The sequence below is a fragment of the Rutilus rutilus genome (genome assembly GCF_951802725.1).
Source record: "Rutilus rutilus genome assembly, chromosome: 7".
Lineage (NCBI taxonomy): Eukaryota > Metazoa > Chordata > Actinopteri > Cypriniformes > Leuciscidae > Rutilus > Rutilus rutilus.
In genome coordinates, this window is record NC_140221.1 from 25,318,275 (window position 1) to 25,338,790 (window position 20,516).

Genomic DNA, 20,516 nt, shown 5'->3' on the forward strand with positions numbered 1-20,516 from the left:
TTTTCGGTTCCTTGCCACTGTTGCCTTTGGCTTGCTCAGTTGGGGTTATTCTGGGGATATCTAATTTGATTTTATCAATAAATTCCACTAGAAACAAACCTTGTTGTATTATTTTAATTTAATACTGTGAAGCTGCTTTGATACAATCTGTATTGTGAAAAGCGCTATACAAATATACTTGACTTGACTTGACTTATCTTTTAAATGCGCATTTTGTCATTGTTTTGGAGCACTAACTTATAAAAGTATAAGACTTATTCATACTAAAAGCCAAAACCGTCAATTTTGATTTCATGTGGACTTTAAGGTTTATGGGGTCAGCAACACCTCCCTTATGTTGCATGGAATTTCTCCATTCAGCCGCCAGGGTTCGCCTTTGAGCTCAGGGCATGTGGCCCGTTCTCTGTACCACTAACCGCAACCGTACCACATGAAAGGAGGTAAGACACGCCCTAAAAGGAGTCATTAATCCTTTATTTCACCTCTTTTCACTCAATAATGAGAGATTTTTTTTTTAAAAAACGACTGTATAAGCACGACTTAATTATAACAAAGCTTTTGACCAAAGCTGTAACCAATCCATTCTTCTCGTATTACACAAATATTCCCGATGACAAAATACATACTGCTCTAATTTTGTAAAACAAAAACATGAATGGTTTCTCTTGATCATCCTTATACATGCCGTAAGAGCTGTGACAAATCCTCCGCCCCTTTCCAGTAGTAGCCCTTTCCCTCCCCTCCCCACCTCCGTATGCGTCCTCTGCGCATGCGCGGCACGCCAGGCAGCCCCCTATTATTATTGTCAGAATAATTTCACTTATGAAAATGGCGGCGAGTCAGGGAGCTGTGGGACCTGCTGCGGCTCTCCAGAGCCAGCATTATCTGAACGTCGCGCACTGGAGCCCGGGCGTGATTCAAACACAGCAGCAGCAACACCCGCTGCACACCGCCCGTAGTCTGGAGCGCGCACTGGAAGATGCCGTCTGCTCCGGGATGCTCAACATCAGCGGAAGAAAACTGCGTGAATACCCGGGGCTCAACTACGATCTGACCGATACTACACAAGCAGGTGGGTCCCGCAGATGTGGGCTAATCTCCCTTCGTGCTCCACTGACCCGATTCTCAAGATTCATGTTTTAGGAGGACAACAAAAAGACATTTAGAGCGTGGGTGCCTTTTTGGTGCATTTGCGCGGTGTGTCAATGGGTGTTTGTGTGTTCACTTCAATAGCCAGTGCACATGGTACTCGTACAAGGGAAAACCGTTAGTATCACGCTTCATCTCTCGTGTTTATCGTAGCTTGAGTGCGATGACATGGAATTAGAAATACTGGCCTCACATGACTCTGGCGTCTCTATTTGTTTTGGTTTCACATCTCATTTCACCCCAGATCATATTCCATGAATAAATACAAATAGAGAGAGCACTTAAGCTGGAACGAAAGGAGACAATCTTCATTAACCTTTACTCCAGTAATCCAGCAAGTTTTAACGTGCAAACCCGTAGAAACCACACTGCACCCTACCTATACTGCGAACACGCGACAAAACTAGAATGTTCCCTTTATATTTGACGAAGCAGTTTTATTTATTATTTCGGGAACAGCTTATTTAGTGGATATGGCGTTAAAGGATGGTAAAAAACGTCGGTAAATGCAGATAGATGCTGTAGTGCCAGACAAAAGATGCTGCCCTTCGTCTCTATAATCTATCGCGCCTTTCTTCATCCTCTCAGTGTAAGTCAACGTGCAAGCAGCTATGGATGTAATTTAAACACGCATTTCATTTTCAACTAATGTTTAGTATTATAATTTAGATGTTTGTATTAGTATTAAGAGCTATTGTTGATCTAAATAATCTTTTTGTCTGGCAATTCAGAGTCTTGGTAGCCTACTATGGCTGCACTATTATAAATATTGCAGTATAAAGTGGATTAGCTACATTATTGTTTCTAGAAATGAGGCTAGAAATTAAATGGCTGCATCTCTTTCGGAAGTGTCTGTGGTCTGTAATGGTAGTCTTGCTGCAGCAAACAGCCATTCAGATGTGAAGCAGACAGTGGGAGGAGGGACACTAATCCATTCATTCATGCACACTTTACACACAGCATCATGTCTACACTCCCATTCAACTGTATAGAGTTACACTAGTGGATAGGCCTTTTGTGATTATTTGGCTGTCTCAAAACCATTTTAGCTGTATGAAGGGTCATTTGTTTATATCAAGTCTTGTGTTTTGATTCTCTCACACACATGGCTTGTTGGTCGAAAGAATGTTGTAGATAACACTAGACGTTCACTGGTTTCCCTGTTACTGTCAGGATCGTTAGCATACAGATTGCGTTTGTTGATAGTAAAGGGCTGCTTGTGTGTATGATTTCTATGGATGTGTTCGAAAGAGGAAATAGTTGGATGTGCACCAGACTGTCACCTATAAGAGGAAGTGACTTTGTCGCTGACTCAACTGGAGATGTATGACTGCATAAAGAGAAGAGAATCCTCCTCGTCTTGCAATCTGTGTTCACTTTTGTGAGAATGAGATTGCTTGTGTGCTTGTTAGTTTCTGTGTGTTTGACAGTTTGAGTAGGCTTGAGTAAATGGTAGCATGTGCGTACTAGTGTGGGTCTGTTCCAGTGGCTTCAGTGACCTAATTGGCAGTCCTTATTGTCTGTTTGGCCACAAACTTAACACTGGAGTATGAAGATACCCCCAAGTCTCTGATGTTAAAGGGTGATAAAGATGAAGAATTCCTTCTCTTTGCCTTCATTTTTCCCACCAGTTTTCCCCTTTGAAGGGAGCTGTTTATGACATGAGTCAAGAAGATCGCTGCATATATCTTTTTGTCGTCATTTGTGTTTTCATTGTTGAACTGGATCACATTTCTGTGAATATGCATGATCCACATTTGTTCATATGTACCAATTCAATACATTGCAATGCATCTCATTCAATTTGATCTTCAATGCAGTTTCAATCCTTCTTGCGCAGTTTGCTTTACTATTGTCCAGTACTGGAGTTCACAGTGGCTAAATGTGTAATCTCCCACCATTGTCTTGCAAAGACCTTATGTGTGCATTAAAAGCAAATGCTTTAAATTCTGAAGAAGTGATAATTCCATTAACAGAATGGATAAAGGGCTTCGTCTTAGTGCTCAATTCCGATTTATTGCTCTGATCCAAACGCGGCACGCAGTCAAGTCACGTTTATTTATATAACGCTTTTTACAATACAGATTGTTTCAAAGCAGCTTTACAGAGATAACAGGAAAATAATGCAACAAAGTTTGTTTCCAGAAGAAAATAGCGTCACAGTCCAGCTTAAGTAAGCTCAGTGATATTTCATTTTTGTTGTAAAAAAAGTATACATAAAAGTATTATATATATATATATATATATATATATAGCTGCTCTGGAGAAAACAGTGATGTCATCGTCAGTTCAGTTCTCATATAATGGTGTCAATGCAGGCAGATCAATAATATTGTTGAATATTAAATTAAATGTCCCCAACTAAGCAAGTCAAAAGCCAATGGTGACAAATGCGAAGAATGCGACAGTGGCAAGGAACCAAAACTCCATCAGGTGATAGAATGGAGAAAAAAACCTTGGGAGAACCCAGACTCAGTCAGGTGGCCAGTTCTCCTCTGACCAATGAACGAACAGTGTATGATTATGATTCAGGCAGCATTATAGGTTACAAGTCAGATTGGATTGGAACATTCAGAATATTATCCAGTTCCAACTGGTTGAATGTTGGAGTCATCACGCCGGTATGGAGACGGGTTTGTTGAGGATCAGTACTAGGGATCGACCGATATGGATTTTTTTTAGTGCCGATACCGATTTTCTTTCATCAGCCTTAGCCGATGACCGATACGGGCTGCCGATTTTCTTGGTCCGATATTTGGAGCCGATACTGCTTTTGCTCACTCAATTTACATCATAAAAATGACACAATGATGATAACAAATGTTACAAGTCTCAATTTAAAAAGGGAACATTTATTGAAATTAAAAAAACAATATTTGACAAATATTAAAAACGTGAGGTAGAACAAGTAAAAAAAAAGTTCAGTGCTGAAAATACTGAAAATAAATATTTAAGCATAAATAAAATAATTACACTATTGCACACAGTAGCAACAAGCAAGCAGCATAATAAAGTGCAAACTGTACTATACTTAATCTTAAAAGTAACCAACTATTTACAACCTAGTCATTTAATGCTTAGGCCTAAATTTTAGTGCACTTAACTTAATCTCTTGTAGAGCAAATGGCTTTTCTAAGAAAATGGCTTTTCCTCCATTTTAAACAAAACAAAAACGATTTTAAACCAAATAGATTCTCAGTTTATTATGAATTAGGGACTGTTCACATATCGCGTCTAAAAACGTGTGGAAAGCACGGCCGCGCCGCTTTCTCCTTTCTGCGAGCTTGCGCTCCCGTGGCGTCTGTCGTTGCTATGCAACCATGAACTGCGCTCTCCATGATGACGAGGAAGTAAGGATTAATCTATTTCACCACGGCAAAGGAGCGCCTGGACAAAGGAGCGCCTGGACAAACGAGCGCGCTGCATCGCATGCGTGTTGCAACTGCATCGCTTCTTTTATGAGCACACGTCCAAACCTCAGCCAGGTGGTCGCTGAATAAAACTCCCACAAATATCACGGAATCACGGAACAATGTCGGGATTATTTAATCCTATGACCAGTGTTCGTAACAGCTGCCGTATGCATATGGATAGCCTCAAACTTTACTATTTGCAGCTCCCTAAATACAGTGACAAGCAGTTTTATAGATTCGGCATTCGCGTTTTCCATTTGGACCCACAAACTTGCTTAGCTATAGTTGCACGCACATATAGAGCAACGTGTTTCCACTTTCAAAGTGTATGGCAATGTTTCAGCTAAGTCAAACAGTTAAAAGATGCTTTGAAAGTTTAAAACTTGTCTTGAAGAGGCTTCCAGCACTCTGCTAGTGTGGGAGGGGGCAGTGCATGGGCTGCACACTGCAGCGTCTCCAGCAACACAGAGCTGCCTGTACTGACGCCTGTCTGTAAATAATGCCGGGAAAAAACTAGCGGCGAACGCAGATTGGCCGATACACGTAAAACCCGCAAAGTCGATCACTAATCAGCACCGATGGCTGTCGTGTCGATGAGGCCTTCTCAGGGGAGAGTCTAGTTGAAACAATCTCTGCTGACACTTCAGGGATGCGTTGTGGTCGTGTCTAGGTGCAGGTCCTCCATCTGATCTGGATACGGCCCGGATCCGGCTGATTACAGTAAACCTCGGAATAAACAGAAAGACTAACATTAGCGTAGATGCCATTCTTCTTATGATGTAACGATTACATCAGGTGTTACAGGAAGTGTTCCCGGTTCCGGCTGACATAATTTATGCAACCTAATAATCATTTAAATGATTTGAATAATAGGAATGTATAATGTACTATGTGTATGCCAGGTTAATGTTTTTAGTCTAGATTTAAACTGACAGAGTGTGTCTGCTTCCCGGGCAATGTTAGGAAGACTGTTCCAGAGTTTAGGTACTAAATAGGAAAAGGATCTACCGCCAGCAGTCGATTTTGATATTCTAGGTATTTATCAACTGGCCAGAATTTTGAGATCGCAATAGACATGAAGGACTATAATGCGTTAAGAGCTCGCTCAAGTGTTGGGGAGCTAAAACATTTAGTGCTTTGTTTAAAACCACTAAAACAATTTAGTGCACGCAGTCATACAGAAGTAAACACGAAGAACACTTAAGTAAGCGAGTATGCGTTTATTTATAGTGTGATCTGCCGCCGAAGCCAGCGAATTTATACGCAGGCAACATAAAAAAACAAAGATGAGGATTCGAAAAAAGAGTGGAGTTTTTAAACATTTATGATAGGAGCCCTCATGTTTTGCTTGTATATAGAGCTGTCAATGTAGCCTAATACTTGTGAGTTCTTAGACATCACTGTCCTTCCACTACCTTTCGAAACTGTCTTGATAACGTCAGGTAGGCCTATGTAAAATCTTTGAAGTGACTCACATGAGCGCAGAATTGTGACGAATGTTGATCTAGAGAGTGACGTAAAATTTGCATGAATTCCGTTACTGTTCAGACTGAGGTCGCATTGCTAAATATCTGACCTGTATTGGATTTAGGACCACATTATGGAAGTGGCACAAATTGAAATTGAAAAGATCAGATTGCATGTGATTTTTGCTGTTCACACTGTCATGAGAAAAACAAATCAGAGTCACATGTGAGCAACAAAAAAAAACTCCAGCCTTATTGCAGTGGTGAGGTTTGAAATAGTAGCTGAAGAAGTGTGTTTAAAGTTCATGTACGTACACATACTCGTTTCTAAACCCATATCTGAGCAACTGAACGAGAATCTGTTTGACTGGCTTGATGTGAGATGGTTAGGTTTATTTTAAAAAAAGAAAAGCTCAGATTTTTCTCTACTTTTGGCTAATCAAGGTGTTTGTCAGAGAATGACCAATAAACTTAGTTTTTTTTTTCATATGCATTATCTTCATGTAGAAGTAAAGTACAAGTGGCATTTATTAACGATGATGGAAGATGAAGAAAAATAAAATGCTGACTCTTAATAAATATAGTTTTTAAAAAAAATTTTATTTCAATATCATCAGACTTTTATCTTGCTGTAGTATGCACTATAGAATATTCATGTGCAAAGTTGCCTTTCATGGAAATGACTTACATTAAGGCAGTTTGTGGTCATGCATGTATATGAATTATGTATGTGCCTATTCGTTGTGCACATAGTGTTGCTTTTTGGATCCATAAAGGCTGATGCAAGATGTATGCTTATGCTAGTCGTAACCGCTTTTAACTGTTCTTACTTATTTCAATAATATAAGTTCATTTATATGGGTTCCGGCATGTGTGCGTGTCAAAATCTGAAGGGTTGTACTGGAATTTATATCTGAAAATGCTGCTGCTCAGCCCAAATGTAGTGATTTTAGGTTTAAAGTGCCTTAAAGGCATAGGCTACTTAAATTCAAAAATGAAAATTCTGTTATAATTTACTAATCCACATGTCTTTCCAAACCAGTATGCAGTTATTTCTAATGTGGAACACAAAATAAGATATTTTGAAGAACATATTTGGTTACCATTGCCAAAAAAAAATCATTTTTTATGGTTCACAGAGGAAGGTCATACAGGTTTGGAACAACTTGAGTACGAGTTGTAAATTATTTCATTTTGGGTGTTCACTTTTGCTCCAACAACAGCTAAAGAAAAGAAAAGAAAAGAAAATCACATTTCCCTGATTTTCCAAAAAGAGCAAATATTGAGAAATATCTACAGAAGTCAGATTTGCTGTCACTCACTGAATTTCATTAATCACACTGGTAACTTCTATAACAAAGTAAAATATCACAAGCCTAGAGAAGTCATTCACTCATGTGATATTTAGAAGGACAAATATTTATTAATACCTTGATTATAATCACTCATTAGACCAGAATCAGCAGTATTTAAACTGTATGTTGAGGCTGTATAGTTGAATGAGTCTAATACTTTATGCAATGCAGTTAATTGTTGTCCACAATACTAAACCATTTTGTTTCAGTCTGCAATGTCACATTTTATAAACATTAAAAGTTGCAGTTATTAATTTTCCATGATTTAAAGTTTTTGAAAAATATCAATAAAATGTCATGAGATGCCTGGTGTTAACTAATGTGCCATATGTATCCTATTAAAAAATTCTGAAAATGTCATAAATTGTGTGAAAAGGGTCCATATTTGCACACAAAGTAACAGGAAGTCCCAAGGCTGTTTGTAGCTGTGGCAGAGTGTTGAATGTCTCTTTTAGTGTCTCTCTCTTAGGGTAATCTGCGTCTGTAGTCCTTCTTCCTCTAAGCATGCTATAGTTCTCAGTAGATCAGTAGCTATTGAAATCAAAGAACTAAAAGAGTGTTTTAGTCCCAAGGACCGATCTCTTGAATGGTCAGGCTGGCACAAACTGGTTTGATATCACAATGACTCAGTTGAATTGCTCAGCGAATATCTTGAGAACTGAGATTGTGTCCATAACACTAGGTTTTTGTTTTGCAAACAGAGGTCAATGTGACTTGGATTTATTTCTTTTGAGGCAAGACAGGCAAAAGGCGTTTCCAGGAACTAAATTCACACTTTTTAAATAGCTTGTGTCTGAATGAATGAATGACTCTTGTTGTGGAATTATCTTGGGTTCAAAGAAATTCATTGCATATGTTTTGGAGGAAAATGTAATGCCATCCATGACGCATCTTGATTTATTTACAGTATCTTTTGCCTATCTTACCCCGTATAGATTTTACTATGTATTGTTGAGCCCTGCCTATCCCCTTCAGAGTACACATTAATAGCCCTCAAATTAAAAAAAATGTTTTTCTGTTGGCCACTTGCCCTTACATCACTTTTTTTCTGACCTGACTGCATGAAATAAAGTGTTATTTTATATTAGTCTCCAATACTTTTTTGTGATTTTATTTGATTGCATATCACAAATAACACATAATAATTAACTATACAAAACCAGGGTTTCCAGAGGTGAATTAAAAAAGAAGACGAGAGGGGCACAGACAACAGAAAGCACATAAGTAGGCTACCAATACACACGTTAGAATTACAGATTTGTTTCCACATTTTTTTTCTTCTTCTTTTGAATAGTAGCTTGAAATTATGCCGCTATTAATGCATAAACACACCTTTACTGTAAGCTTTTTCAAAGTATTTTTGTTATGTTACCCAATACTCAGCTAGAGAAAGTGAATGTCAACTTGGTGACATTTAAATCAGTGGAATTGCCAAAAACAATGTTCAAAGGTTGTATCAAGTCATAAAAATGCATGGGGCAAGTGACAGCACCGTCACAGTCTATTTCACTGAGCTCTGCTATTCAGCGTTATTAGATTTTAAGATGAACTACGTTACTTAATTTTGCTGGTGTTGCTTGAGTTTCCTTGCATGTCCTCCTGTGATGTACACTCTGGTCTTGGGATCTTGTGACAGTAGGCAGGAGACCTCTCTGCCCTTCACAGATGAGCGCACACACACACACACACACACACACACACACACACACACACACACACACACACACACACACACACACACACACACACACACACAGCACTCTCCAGAGACTGAGGTAATTACACATGATCTGACATGCTGGTCCCATCTGTAAGGTGTCAACTTCAAACCCTTGTGCTCAGTATCATGGTCTTTGCAGCACTAAGAAAAAATAATTTTAGGGAGTATGCATTGAAAAGTTAATAAACTAACAGATAGATCAGTCAAGAGGGATGAATGCACTCAGTGCAGTCGACATTGAGAAATGCATCTAAAAGAAAATTAGGCTAATTCAGGGTTTACAATGAAGTGAAACTGATGACATATGAGTCAGCTCTTCTCACTTTCTGAAGGTAGTTCTCAAGTCTCTGATACTGTAGCTTTATTAAACACTCATTCTGAGCTCTAGGCCTTGGCTTTTTTAAAATGAAAATCAGATTTTTCTGTTTATGTTAAATCTGTCAGGTATTTTTTTTTTTTTCTGATAAGCAAAAAAACTATAGAACGACATCAATTTCATTTTACAAACGTGATCCAAACCACATCCATATGTGCTGTTGTGCTGTGAAATCTTTATTTTGGATTGAGATATGTTTCAGTGTGAACAGTCAGATCGGATTTCATCCAGCTTTCGTCTTTCAGGACATTTGTAGCTTCAAACAAACTGCAGCTGTGTTTGGATAACACTCATTTTCTCTCTTTCCTTTTTCTGTGTGACATTCACGTAGGGAATGAGTAAAGGGGTCAGCAGTTTTAAGCAAATACATATGCACACATACATAAAATGTTGCTTATATATTTCACGCTGACACGCTCCTTGTAAGTTTAGCATCTTAGTGAGATGTCATAATATGAGCAAAGGAAAGATTTCCCAGTTTTTTTCCACACTGACACTTTCAGTCGTTGTATAAAAATGTCTCCTGGCGTTGTGACATTTTTGTCATTACTGTTGCAAGCGTTGTAGATACACCGCATGTTGACTGCGCTGTTTGTACAAGCGATCCAATTTCGTCACTTGAGTTAGTTTCATGTTGTTCTGATACACATCACCCGCTGAGATATAGTGTTTATGAGCTGTATATGTAAAGTTTGGCTTTCAAGTCTAGGGCGTTTTCACACCTGAAAGTCCGCACCAAGGTCCGAACCAAAGGTCATGTTTTGATACATTGTACACATTTGGTTAGTTTTGGTTTGGTTTCACATTGCAATTATGCGAGAGCACTAAAGAACTTTACATTACGTACTTGCGTCCTGTCGTCATCATCTATATGGGCTGCATCTTGACATTGATTGGTTTGTAAACGGACGTGCGTCTGACGTCAGTGTGTTGTCAATTCGGCGGATAACTTTGACAAGAATGAATGAACAGACGCATATCGTTGCCACTATACTGTTCTTATTACGGCACTCCCTGCAGCACCGACTATACTCGAGGCGAGTTCAAATTCGCCAAACGAACACCCTCGGTTTGCGAACATTTTATCGTCGCCGGCAGGACGCAGGAAAAATGTGTGTGTACGCGCGCGCGCGTTTGAATCAGCTGGAAGAAATGCGGTGGGCAGGACTGACAGATCTGCACATAAATATTCTTCAGAAGAATTTCTTCTTCAGTTGTTTAGGCTACGCGGGAACCACCGGAACTTCCTGTAAATAGTCTGAAAGTCCGAACCATACAGAAAATGCTTTCACACTAGAGACGAACCAAACCTTTGCTCAGTTTGATCCGGACCGAGACCACCTCTTTTCGTCGGACCAAATTTCGTCTGTTTGGTCCGTACCGTGGTCCGGGGGAGGTTTCACACCTGTAATTTTGATTCGGACCAAACTGAAAAGTCCGAAAGTCCGGACCAAACAAGGTAGGTGTGAAAGGGCCCTAAAACACCAAAATGGTGTGTCTGATAGTCCTAATTAGACTGAAAAATGTTGACATTATTTTGAGAGATTGTTCTTCTGGCATGTTAGAGCAGTGTTTGCTGTGTTTCTGAGCTCTCACTTTGTCCTGTAATACTGAACATAGAGTATGAGACAGAGGCACTTTTTCAGGTTGCCTTTTTGCTTTTAAATTGAACAAAATATAATTATTGGTAACACTTTATTTCGATAGTCCACTTTAGACTATACTATAAGTAACTTTGCATCTGCATGTCAACTAGTAGTCATTAGAGTTGTATACAGTGTGTGTCAGAAACGAAATGCCCATTACCATAACTGAATTTCAGCTCCGGAGTCTTTGTAAATCCTTAGTGATTGTACAGTAAGGACAGTAATGATGGTGCCGATTATCAATTAGAGTGCGAGTCCAATGATGAAACATGGGAAGAAATAGTTATTTAACCCAAACCTCCATCACAAGGACGACTTAAGCAGGACATTTCTCAGAGTGATCGTACATTATGAGATGCCTCTATCAGCATTAACAAGTGTATGTCCATCAAGAAACCGATGAGTATATTTCTAAATTATTGCGGAGCACATGTGGTAACTGTATCATCAATAACAGTGCATATGTTTAGCCGAGCAGCACTAACGTCAATGACGGATGTAACGTTAAAGTTTGTAAAACAAATCTTGCTCCTTCCATAACAGATGAATTGGAACTAAATTACAGTAGTGTTTGATTGGACATCAATATCTGAGGTTATAGGAAAGCCTGTACTTTTCCCTTTTTAAAGTCTAGACTCTAGAGGCCTATTTATTTTGTTATCATAGCAATGCTTATATGCTTATTTTAAACGTACAGTATGTAATTTTTTTCGCCGCTAGAGGTCGCTAACCTCTTTACAATAACAAAGGCGTAGTTTGATGACGCAACATTTGCTAAGAATTATGGATCTTGTCGTCAACGTCAAGCCGACCGATCTAATAATGTTTATGGATTTATGGAATACATCGATGTTTTTATCATGACTGTGATATGAAGCAGTTCGGGATTGCTAAGAGACAGCTATCAGCTCCACACGCGACGCGAGTCCCGCAGATATAAAAGGAATATGGACATTTCATTCTACCGAACTACACGCAAGTGCAGAATTACAACTCACAGGTCAGTTTATTAGACAAATTAAACTTGTGAGGTAACGCAGTGCTGTTTCACTTGGTCTAACATTACACTAGCACACTAAACTGCATTTAAATGTGTTGAAATGTAACGTTATGTTAGTTTGTCTGTATGAGACTAGCAGTAAGCTAGATCAACATTAGAATAACATACAGATCATATTCTAACATTTTATCATTGTTGAACTTTATAACATTGATTAGTTTTATGTAAATGTGCTCACCTGTTTAATAAAGTACATATAGGAGCGGTCGAAGTCTCGGACGTGGAGCTCTCGTTTATATACTGTCTATGGGAGCTCTCGGCATCTCGAAAACACTGCGCTGATATTGATTCTCGTTTTAGTTCTCCTTTTTTATCCAAAGTCTGCTTGCCATGGTCCATAATGTTTGAACGAAACAACAACAGCGTGCAAATAGACATTGCGAACTACACAGTAGTCCACGTCTGTCGCCTTGGTTACTATCAGAGGGCTCTGGTTGCTATGGCAGTACGAGCGGAAACCAGGGACAACGCGGATATGACGCCATTGACGGCGACAAAACGGAAATAAAGAAACGGGACGTGTCTTCGAATTAAATTACAAATTTCTCCTGGTTTGAAAGTTGTTGGAAACAGTCGGGATAATGTAAGTACACAACTAAAAAAGATATATAACATAGATATAGTGATTTTTGCTATTTTTAAAGCAAAAAAGTTACATATTGTGCCTTTAAATGTATTATTTGCATTAACATGGTTTTTCCCTGCTGTCTGAGATTGCATCACAAATCCACAGTGACAATCAGGTCCAGACAGTCATTTTTAACCTGAGAGAGTGCCAATGTTGCTTGATGACCAAAAACAACAAAATGGTAAATGCAAGCATCTCCAAATACCCCTCTTTTTCTATTGATAAGACAGAATATACTAAATGATGAGTAACTAGTGGTGAATTTTAAGTTAACAGAAAGGTTCATACTGGATGTGAAATGACTAGATGTACTGACAATTAACAAAGTTGTACTGTATGTTTAAAGGGAAATACTGCATCATATGACATGTTTCTCTGTAAAGTCCCTGGTAAAGAGTGAAACATTATACAGTGAGGTGCTGTTTCATTTGACTCCCTTCATTCAGACTCTTTTCACTCTCTTTCTCTTAAACACTCTGTCAGTTTGAACACACTGTCCTCAGTTGAACATAATTGGATAGATTGACTATTATATAACATTTATTCTGTGCAAATAAAATGAGATACAAAGAGCGAACGAGACAGACAGAAAAGTCCAAGTCCACAAAAAGAAAATGAGATGAATACATGCAGAGAACAAGAGAATATCTGTTGTATACCCTCTTTTACTGCAGTATCTTTCTTAATCTCTTACTATGTCAGTATTGAATGCTGAAAAACAGCGCTGCTGGTCTCCAGTATATGCTTTGCTTTGGATGCTTGTCCTTAGTATGGGATATAAATATGCTTGTATCCCCACTAGACTTACAAGCAAGTTCTCTTTGGTCAACTAGCTGTGCTGAATGTCTAGCATCACCAGCTTAGCATTGCTTTGTTGATTCACTAGATAGACAAGCAGAAAACCATTAACCAACCAGGACTAACATAGAAATTCATGCCTGATATTTGGCCATATTGTGATTATCCGCATAATGCTGTGAAGCCTGCTATTAACAGATTTGCTACTCAATAATTTGAAGTCTGAAAGGTTTTTAAAAGAGCTCTCCTTTCCTTACCAAAGTTGCATTTATTTGATCCAAATGAAGTTAAACAGTAATATTGTGAAATGTTATTACAATTTAAAATGTTAAAATTTAAACCGTTTTCTATTTTAATATATTTTAAAATATATTAAAATGACTCCATCTTCAGTTCAGTGTCACACTGTCCTTCAAAAATCATTTGGTGCTCAAGAGACATTTCTTACCCTGTGTCCCAATGTGCATAGGAAGTTTCCATTCTAAATAGTATGTGAAATTAGAATAAATGTGTCCCGAAGTATAGCATGTTGAAAAGAGTATGCCACGTCCAGGGATGGTTTACTATTTCCAAAAAGTGTCTGTGCACACTCCTCCTTGCTTTGGAGAACTAGAAACATGGTGAATGCACATGCCATTGAGGGTTAAACGGAGATGTCCTGTTCTTAATTGTCAATATATAACTTGATGAAGAATATTTATTTTTTAATAAAACAGATACATTTGGCCAATAACTATTAAATGCATCATTTTGCAAAAAACATGAGCAAAGTTCTCAGCATGAAAGACCCATGACTGTCAGATCAACATTCTCTTCAGTATGGTTAAAATAACTGTTTGAGTAGTGCAAATTTGCAAATAAAACGTGACCGTTTATAAGGTTGTTAACTGTGACTGGAAGATTGACAGGCCAGTTTGCGGTGACAGAATGCAAATGACTATGCGACACAGCACAATGTTTTGACGTGGTAGTAATGCCCCAAAGCTTCTCTCACGCACTCAAACGTATCTACTTTTTATTAACAAAAAGAGTAGGCTACATACATACATATAACATATAGTATAAGTAGGCGAATTGGGATGCCACATTATTATTAATGTTAAAAAACAGTTGTGCTGCTTAATATTTTCGTGACAACCGTGATACGTTTTTCCAGGAGTCTTTGTCTAATAGAAAGTTCACAAGAACAGCATTTATTTGTAATAGAAATCTTGTAACAAAGTAAAAGACTTTGATTGTGTATTTGGCCGTAGGTTAGTGTGGGTATGTGGATGGTGTTGAAGTTGTGTGGATGTGTTAACAAACCACCAAACCTCTCCACTCCTGTTAATTAACCTGTCACTCTGTGAGTATCTATTGCTGGTTTCCATGGTAATTGAAGGAGGGTGGGTCAATTAAAATGAACACCTCACCTCACTATAAACGTGCTGGGACTGTTGCTCAAGCAAGGTTGTGTGAGAATGATTTCTGTAGTATGCTCTGTTTGTGCGTGCTGACGAGCCCTACACAGCAACATTAGGGTCTATGGCGGTCTTGTCTGATCGTATTCAGAAAGAGTGATGTTTTTTGCATTTCTGTTTGATCCGGCGAGTGGTGCATAAATTCACTTCAGCTTTAAATGGATAGTTTACCTGAAAAATTTATATTCTGTCATTTACTCATCCTCATGTCATTCTAAGCCCATAAGACTGTCATTTATCTTCAGAACACAAATTAATATATTTTTAATAATCTTATTCTTAGCATTTTTGTTCATCCTTTTGAAAATTTAGGTAAGCAACATTTTCAAGCTTCATGAAATATGGTAAAAGTAATCCATATCAATTGAGCAGTTCAATCCAAGGCTTCTTACACAATTGCTTTATTTAAACATTTTAATTTAGGCTATCTAAACATTAATCATCGCACACCTGTACATTGTACGCATTAAACGGAAGCTTGATGCACAAGGACCAGTGATGTTTGTTCTTATGTCACACACACAAACTTGAGAGAATGTTTATTGCCTAGACTGGGCAAATATGAAAAATATCTTAATTTGTCTTGAATGAACGTTTTATGGGTTTATGGTACCAACATGAGGGAAAGAAATTGATGACAGAATTACAATATTTGGGTGACCTATTCCTTTTAAGCTCAAACATGCTGTCTGCCAACCTTCATTCAACCTTTGGTTTTTGCAGTGTTTTTGACTGAAGTACGTGTTCTACAGATCTCTATGAATTCTCTATGAAATGTCATATTTCTGGGTTTTGTCCATGAGAATTTGTTCATTTTTCACAAAGGAAATTCATTGGTAGCAGCAGCAATCAAATGCAATCTATCATTATTATGTTTACAGTGGACAGGGTTGAGAATCTGTTGTCTAAGAGAGCAAATATAAAGAAGACGGATAAAATATTCTGATGCAGCCCATTATCATATTCATGAAACACATGGGGCACTCTCTCTCTCTCTCTGTGTGTGTGTGTGTGTGTGTGTGTCAGAAATGTGAGCCCTATCCCTCTCATGAAGACATTAAGGAAGCCTGCTGATAGCCCGTATCATCTCCATTGGCCTTAAGTCCATGCATTAAAAGCACATTGATTTCTCATTTATGTGTGTGTGTACTGTGTGTGTACTGGCACCTTCTGCTAAACAGCTGTGCCTCAGTCTAAGTATTGTTTGAGTAAAAAAGACAGATCACAAAAAGAAAGGAGTAATGGGAAAAAATACCAAATAAAGTGATCACAGCTGATAGATATTAAATCAGGATCTCGTTGCAAATACACACAGAGGAGCAAAAAAAGATGAGAATAATTTCCCTTTAGTGAGCTCTCTTTCATTGGTTTTGTGGCAAAAGATGCGCGTGCACACATACACACAAAACTACTGCTGGAGATGCTGAGCTGATATTAGAAATGTCGCTGTCTCAAGGAATTCCCATCAATTCATCCCTCTATCGCTTCCTTGCTCACTTCTTCTATCTCCATCCAGTATCCACAGTCATTTATACACACACACACACACACACACACACACACACACACATTTGTTTCACTAGTGAGGACATTACATAGACTTCCACTGATTTTATATCAGGTTAATGATATTTTCTATGGCCCTAAACCTGCTCTTACTTCTAAACCTACCCATCACAGAAACATGTGGAACACTAGATTTAAAAAAAAAAAAAAAAACATGTTTTGCCGATTTATAAGCCTTTTTAACCAGTGATGGTCAGTAAAATGTCCTCATTAGTCGGTACAAAGATGCTAAACAGTAAACACCACGTTCTCTAGCAGTCATCAGCCTGCAAAGATGGTGAACAAACGACAAGGAAGCACAAAAAATGAACACGCATACACAAGAGTAAATAGAAACAAGAGTTCGTTGTTAGTTGCCAACAGCACAGCAGCTCCAGATAAACAGTGACACTTAAAACAAGCAACCTCCGCGTCTGTTTTCAGGCCTTCCCGCTCTCTCCAGCACTGGAAAGCTTTTCTAATATAACGTGGGCCCTAAAGCTCTTTCCTGACCATAACCCTTCATCAACCACACAACCCTTCTAACCCAGTGATATTCTTATCTTAGCTTATCTCTTTTGTAATGTCTCTCAGCCATCTCTCTTTCTACAGTCTTTCTTCATATCTCCCTCTTGCTCGTTCTCTCTTCTCCACCATCTTACATAATGCTGATTGGCTACACGGTTGATGTTGTGTCGGTCCGACCAACTTTCAAACAGCGTTTTTTCAAATATCGCTTACCCCACCTTTAAAGGGATAGTTCACCCAAAAATGTAAAATTTTGTCATTTATTACCCCTCATGTCATTCCAAAACTGTATGAATTTCTTTCTTCAGCAGAACATAGAAGATATTTTGAAGAATGTTTTATAGTTCAGAAGTTCTGTTCCCAGTCGTCATGTCATATTATAAATATTGCACTATTGCAAATGTGACTGAAAATTATTTTTCATTTTTAAAAGCCCAAATCCCTTCACTAAAAAGTATTTTGAAGAATCCTCCAAAAACAGTCAGGTCACTGGTAAAAGGTGTATTATAATATAATGATTAAAGGTTTGCAGGGTGGTGCAGGTGTGGTTACGGCTAACCGGCCCATATTAAAGGGGAACTTGGCAACTCTAGCCATTTCTTCACTGATTTTCACCTTTTTTGTTGCATGTTTTCTCAACAAGCTCCTCCTACAGCTGTGGGGCGTATATTTCACAACACTGTCGTAAAAAAACTCACTTGCGGCGGCCTCCTCCCCCTTTCTACCGCTGCTCATGAGTAATGAGCATTTGTTTTAATCAGAGCCGGCCAACTTTATCGTGTGGAGCTATGTCTAGCGAGGTGGGTAATACATTGTACACAGTATCATAGAACAGTATTGTGTTTGTCGAATTGCTGTAAAGCAGTTTGTGTTTGTCGCTCGTTCTCGGTTCTCACATCTGACCGCGCTTTCTTCGTTTTCTTCGTCGACTCTGCCATGATTCACATCTGAAATGCGTGCTAGTGTCTTCCATAGAGGCTGCTTCATATGTTGTTGATGTATGTGACGTTGTGCTGTTAAGCAAGTCGTGATTCTCGCGAAATTGCTGGTTTTGCCAGCGGCGTCCCCCCCCCTGCTTTGCTATCGGGATGATTCGCCCTACAACAAGTTTGTTTACCATCGAAATGATTTCGAAGCTGTTATATTAAAGGGGTCATATAATGCCATTTTTGTACAATCTAATATGATTCTTTAGGGTCTAAATTAAAAGTTTGTAATATACTTTAGTTAAAAATTCTCATTAGTATTGTAAGAAAACACTCATTTTACCTGGTCAAGAACAGCTCTGTTTTCATGTGTCTTTAAATGATAATGAGCTTTGCTCACCCCGCCCCTCTGTTCTGTGGGGCGTTTTGACACAACAACACACGTGGAGTGTTGCCTTGACAACAGTCGAGGGTATATTTTGGAGAAAGAATGGCAGAGTCTCTGAGGACACTGTGCAACCGTATCAATTTGAACCGGAGTCGGACCCGGAACAAGATGACGGCCCTGAAGAAGTTCGACAATTAAGGCTCGAACAGGACGTTTCTGAATGGTTGGTTAACGTAATGTCACTTTGATCTATCTTTGTATGTACTGGCAGGGTAGAGTAGTGAGATACGAACGCTATGTGTTTACTGATGTATACGTCATTGACAGATTGATGTTGCAGCTAATAGTCATGAAAAAAAAGATTTTTGTGTTACCATTCATCTTCATGCAGTTATAACTTTTTTTTACTTCTTAATGAGTAACAGACACCGTTATAAACCATCTACAAAAGTAAGCTTAGCGTAGTATTACCACGTTAACTTTAACACCTGCATAAACAGTTTGTAATAACACAATAACCATAATGCGTTGTTCATTATAAACGTGGGATTATGAATTATATTGAGAACGTCGTACATAGAAAACATGCCGTAATGTACCCTGAGTGTAAAGCTTAGCCGCATTCATCGTGAAGCGTGCAAGCGACCTGCAAAGATTAATATAAAGATTAATATAAAGGTTAATCAAACGTTACACTCACTTCTTCTGGAGGTGCAGCAGGAACACGAATAGTTGGTACCGATCCTTTTTTCAGGAGCAGCTTCTTAGCAAAACCAGCTTTATACTGACCCTCGTTTGTAAAGCAGTCTGGTGTGTGAAATGATTCGTGCAAACATGAAAGCATTGACTAGCCTGGCTAACGTCAGACCAAGTCTCATTTGAGACTTGGTCTGGGATCCACGTGTTCATTTTCTCGTATTTGAGGCGTGGTTTACGAATGCCCAGAGCCGTTTATTGGGCGCTATGAATGTCTATCAAATGCGCCTGTACGTAGCTCATAACCAATCGCTTCAATTATACCAGATGACGTATGTAGAGTGACAGAAATTCAACGAGGAAAAAGACGATGGGTCAAAGATTTATTTGCGCACGATGGCGTTTAGCGAATATTACCGTTTGTGCAAGATAAACATGAGGGTAGAAGGTAACGTCGAGTCTGATGCCATGTTGGATTCATAGATATAAACAAACTGCTTCGGTGTCGTCATCGTCTTGCTGCTCCCTCCCCGTTCTGTGATTGGTTCCCTTTTTCAGGGGAAAATCTGGTCCATGGTGTCCAGACTGCCTAGCAGCGTGAATAAAATCGCGCTGCGAGCAAGGCAGTATGGGGAAACCCAGGCTAAGCATTGACGTTGATCGTGGGGAATATTCCCTTCGAAAACAAAACTCAGCCACTGCGTCTTCAGCGGTTTGGATTTAGGAACATCAAAATGACCGCTGTGTTCCTTATTACACCAAAGAACAGAACACCACAATCACTTAGACGCCATTCTGCTCCAGAGTATCAACAATGGCGGACTATGATGACAGCTCGCTCACGAGCGAGGGCGGGTCTGTGTTGAAACGCTGCTGTCAATTAACAATCGTGGGGAACGACTTGATTTGAGACAGGGGAAAACATATAAGAAGATAAAAAAAAAACACTGGATGGATTTTTATCATTTTATGATGGTTGTGTACAGGCACTGCCAACACACATTTCAGTACAATCAACTTGTAAAAGTGCATGTACCATTATATGACCCCTTTAAGGTATAAATATTGTATAGTGTGCCTTTAATCAGCCAAAACATGACTCCTCGGGCCCGACTGGACCAGAAAAAGATTTTTACTTTGTCTAGCACATGATCACCTGCACATCTGAAAATTATACCACACAAATAAACGTATGTATAATACTGATCTTTTTAAACGTTTGAGCATTTGAAGTGAAATGTTGCGTCGTGTGTAAATGTTGACAATGTTGAAGCCCGATTGCTAAACTAACGTGAGTCTGCTGTGCTCTCTTATCAGCCAACTGAAGGCTGTTCAAGAGGAATTTCTGAGGTGGAGTCAGCA

At 38.8% G+C, this 20,516-nt stretch overlaps 1 protein-coding gene across 3 annotated transcripts in view; it reads left to right on the forward strand.

The window, feature by feature from the left end:
• The first annotated feature begins 804 nt into the window (after positions 1 to 804).
• lrch2 (leucine-rich repeats and calponin homology (CH) domain containing 2) overlaps positions 805 to 20,516 on the forward strand; it is a 101,428-nt gene continuing 81,716 nt past the window's right edge. For 2 of the 3 annotated variants that reach the window (XM_084414350.1, XM_084414349.1), the window contains exon 1: positions 808 to 1,072. In XM_084414350.1, coding sequence (XP_084270476.1) covers positions 823 to 1,072 — 250 coding nt within the window. In that variant the 5' untranslated portion in view covers positions 808 to 822. Of the gene's footprint in view, positions 1,073 to 20,516 lie in introns of all 3 variants that reach the window. The other variant, XM_084414351.1, reaches the window with a different exon arrangement.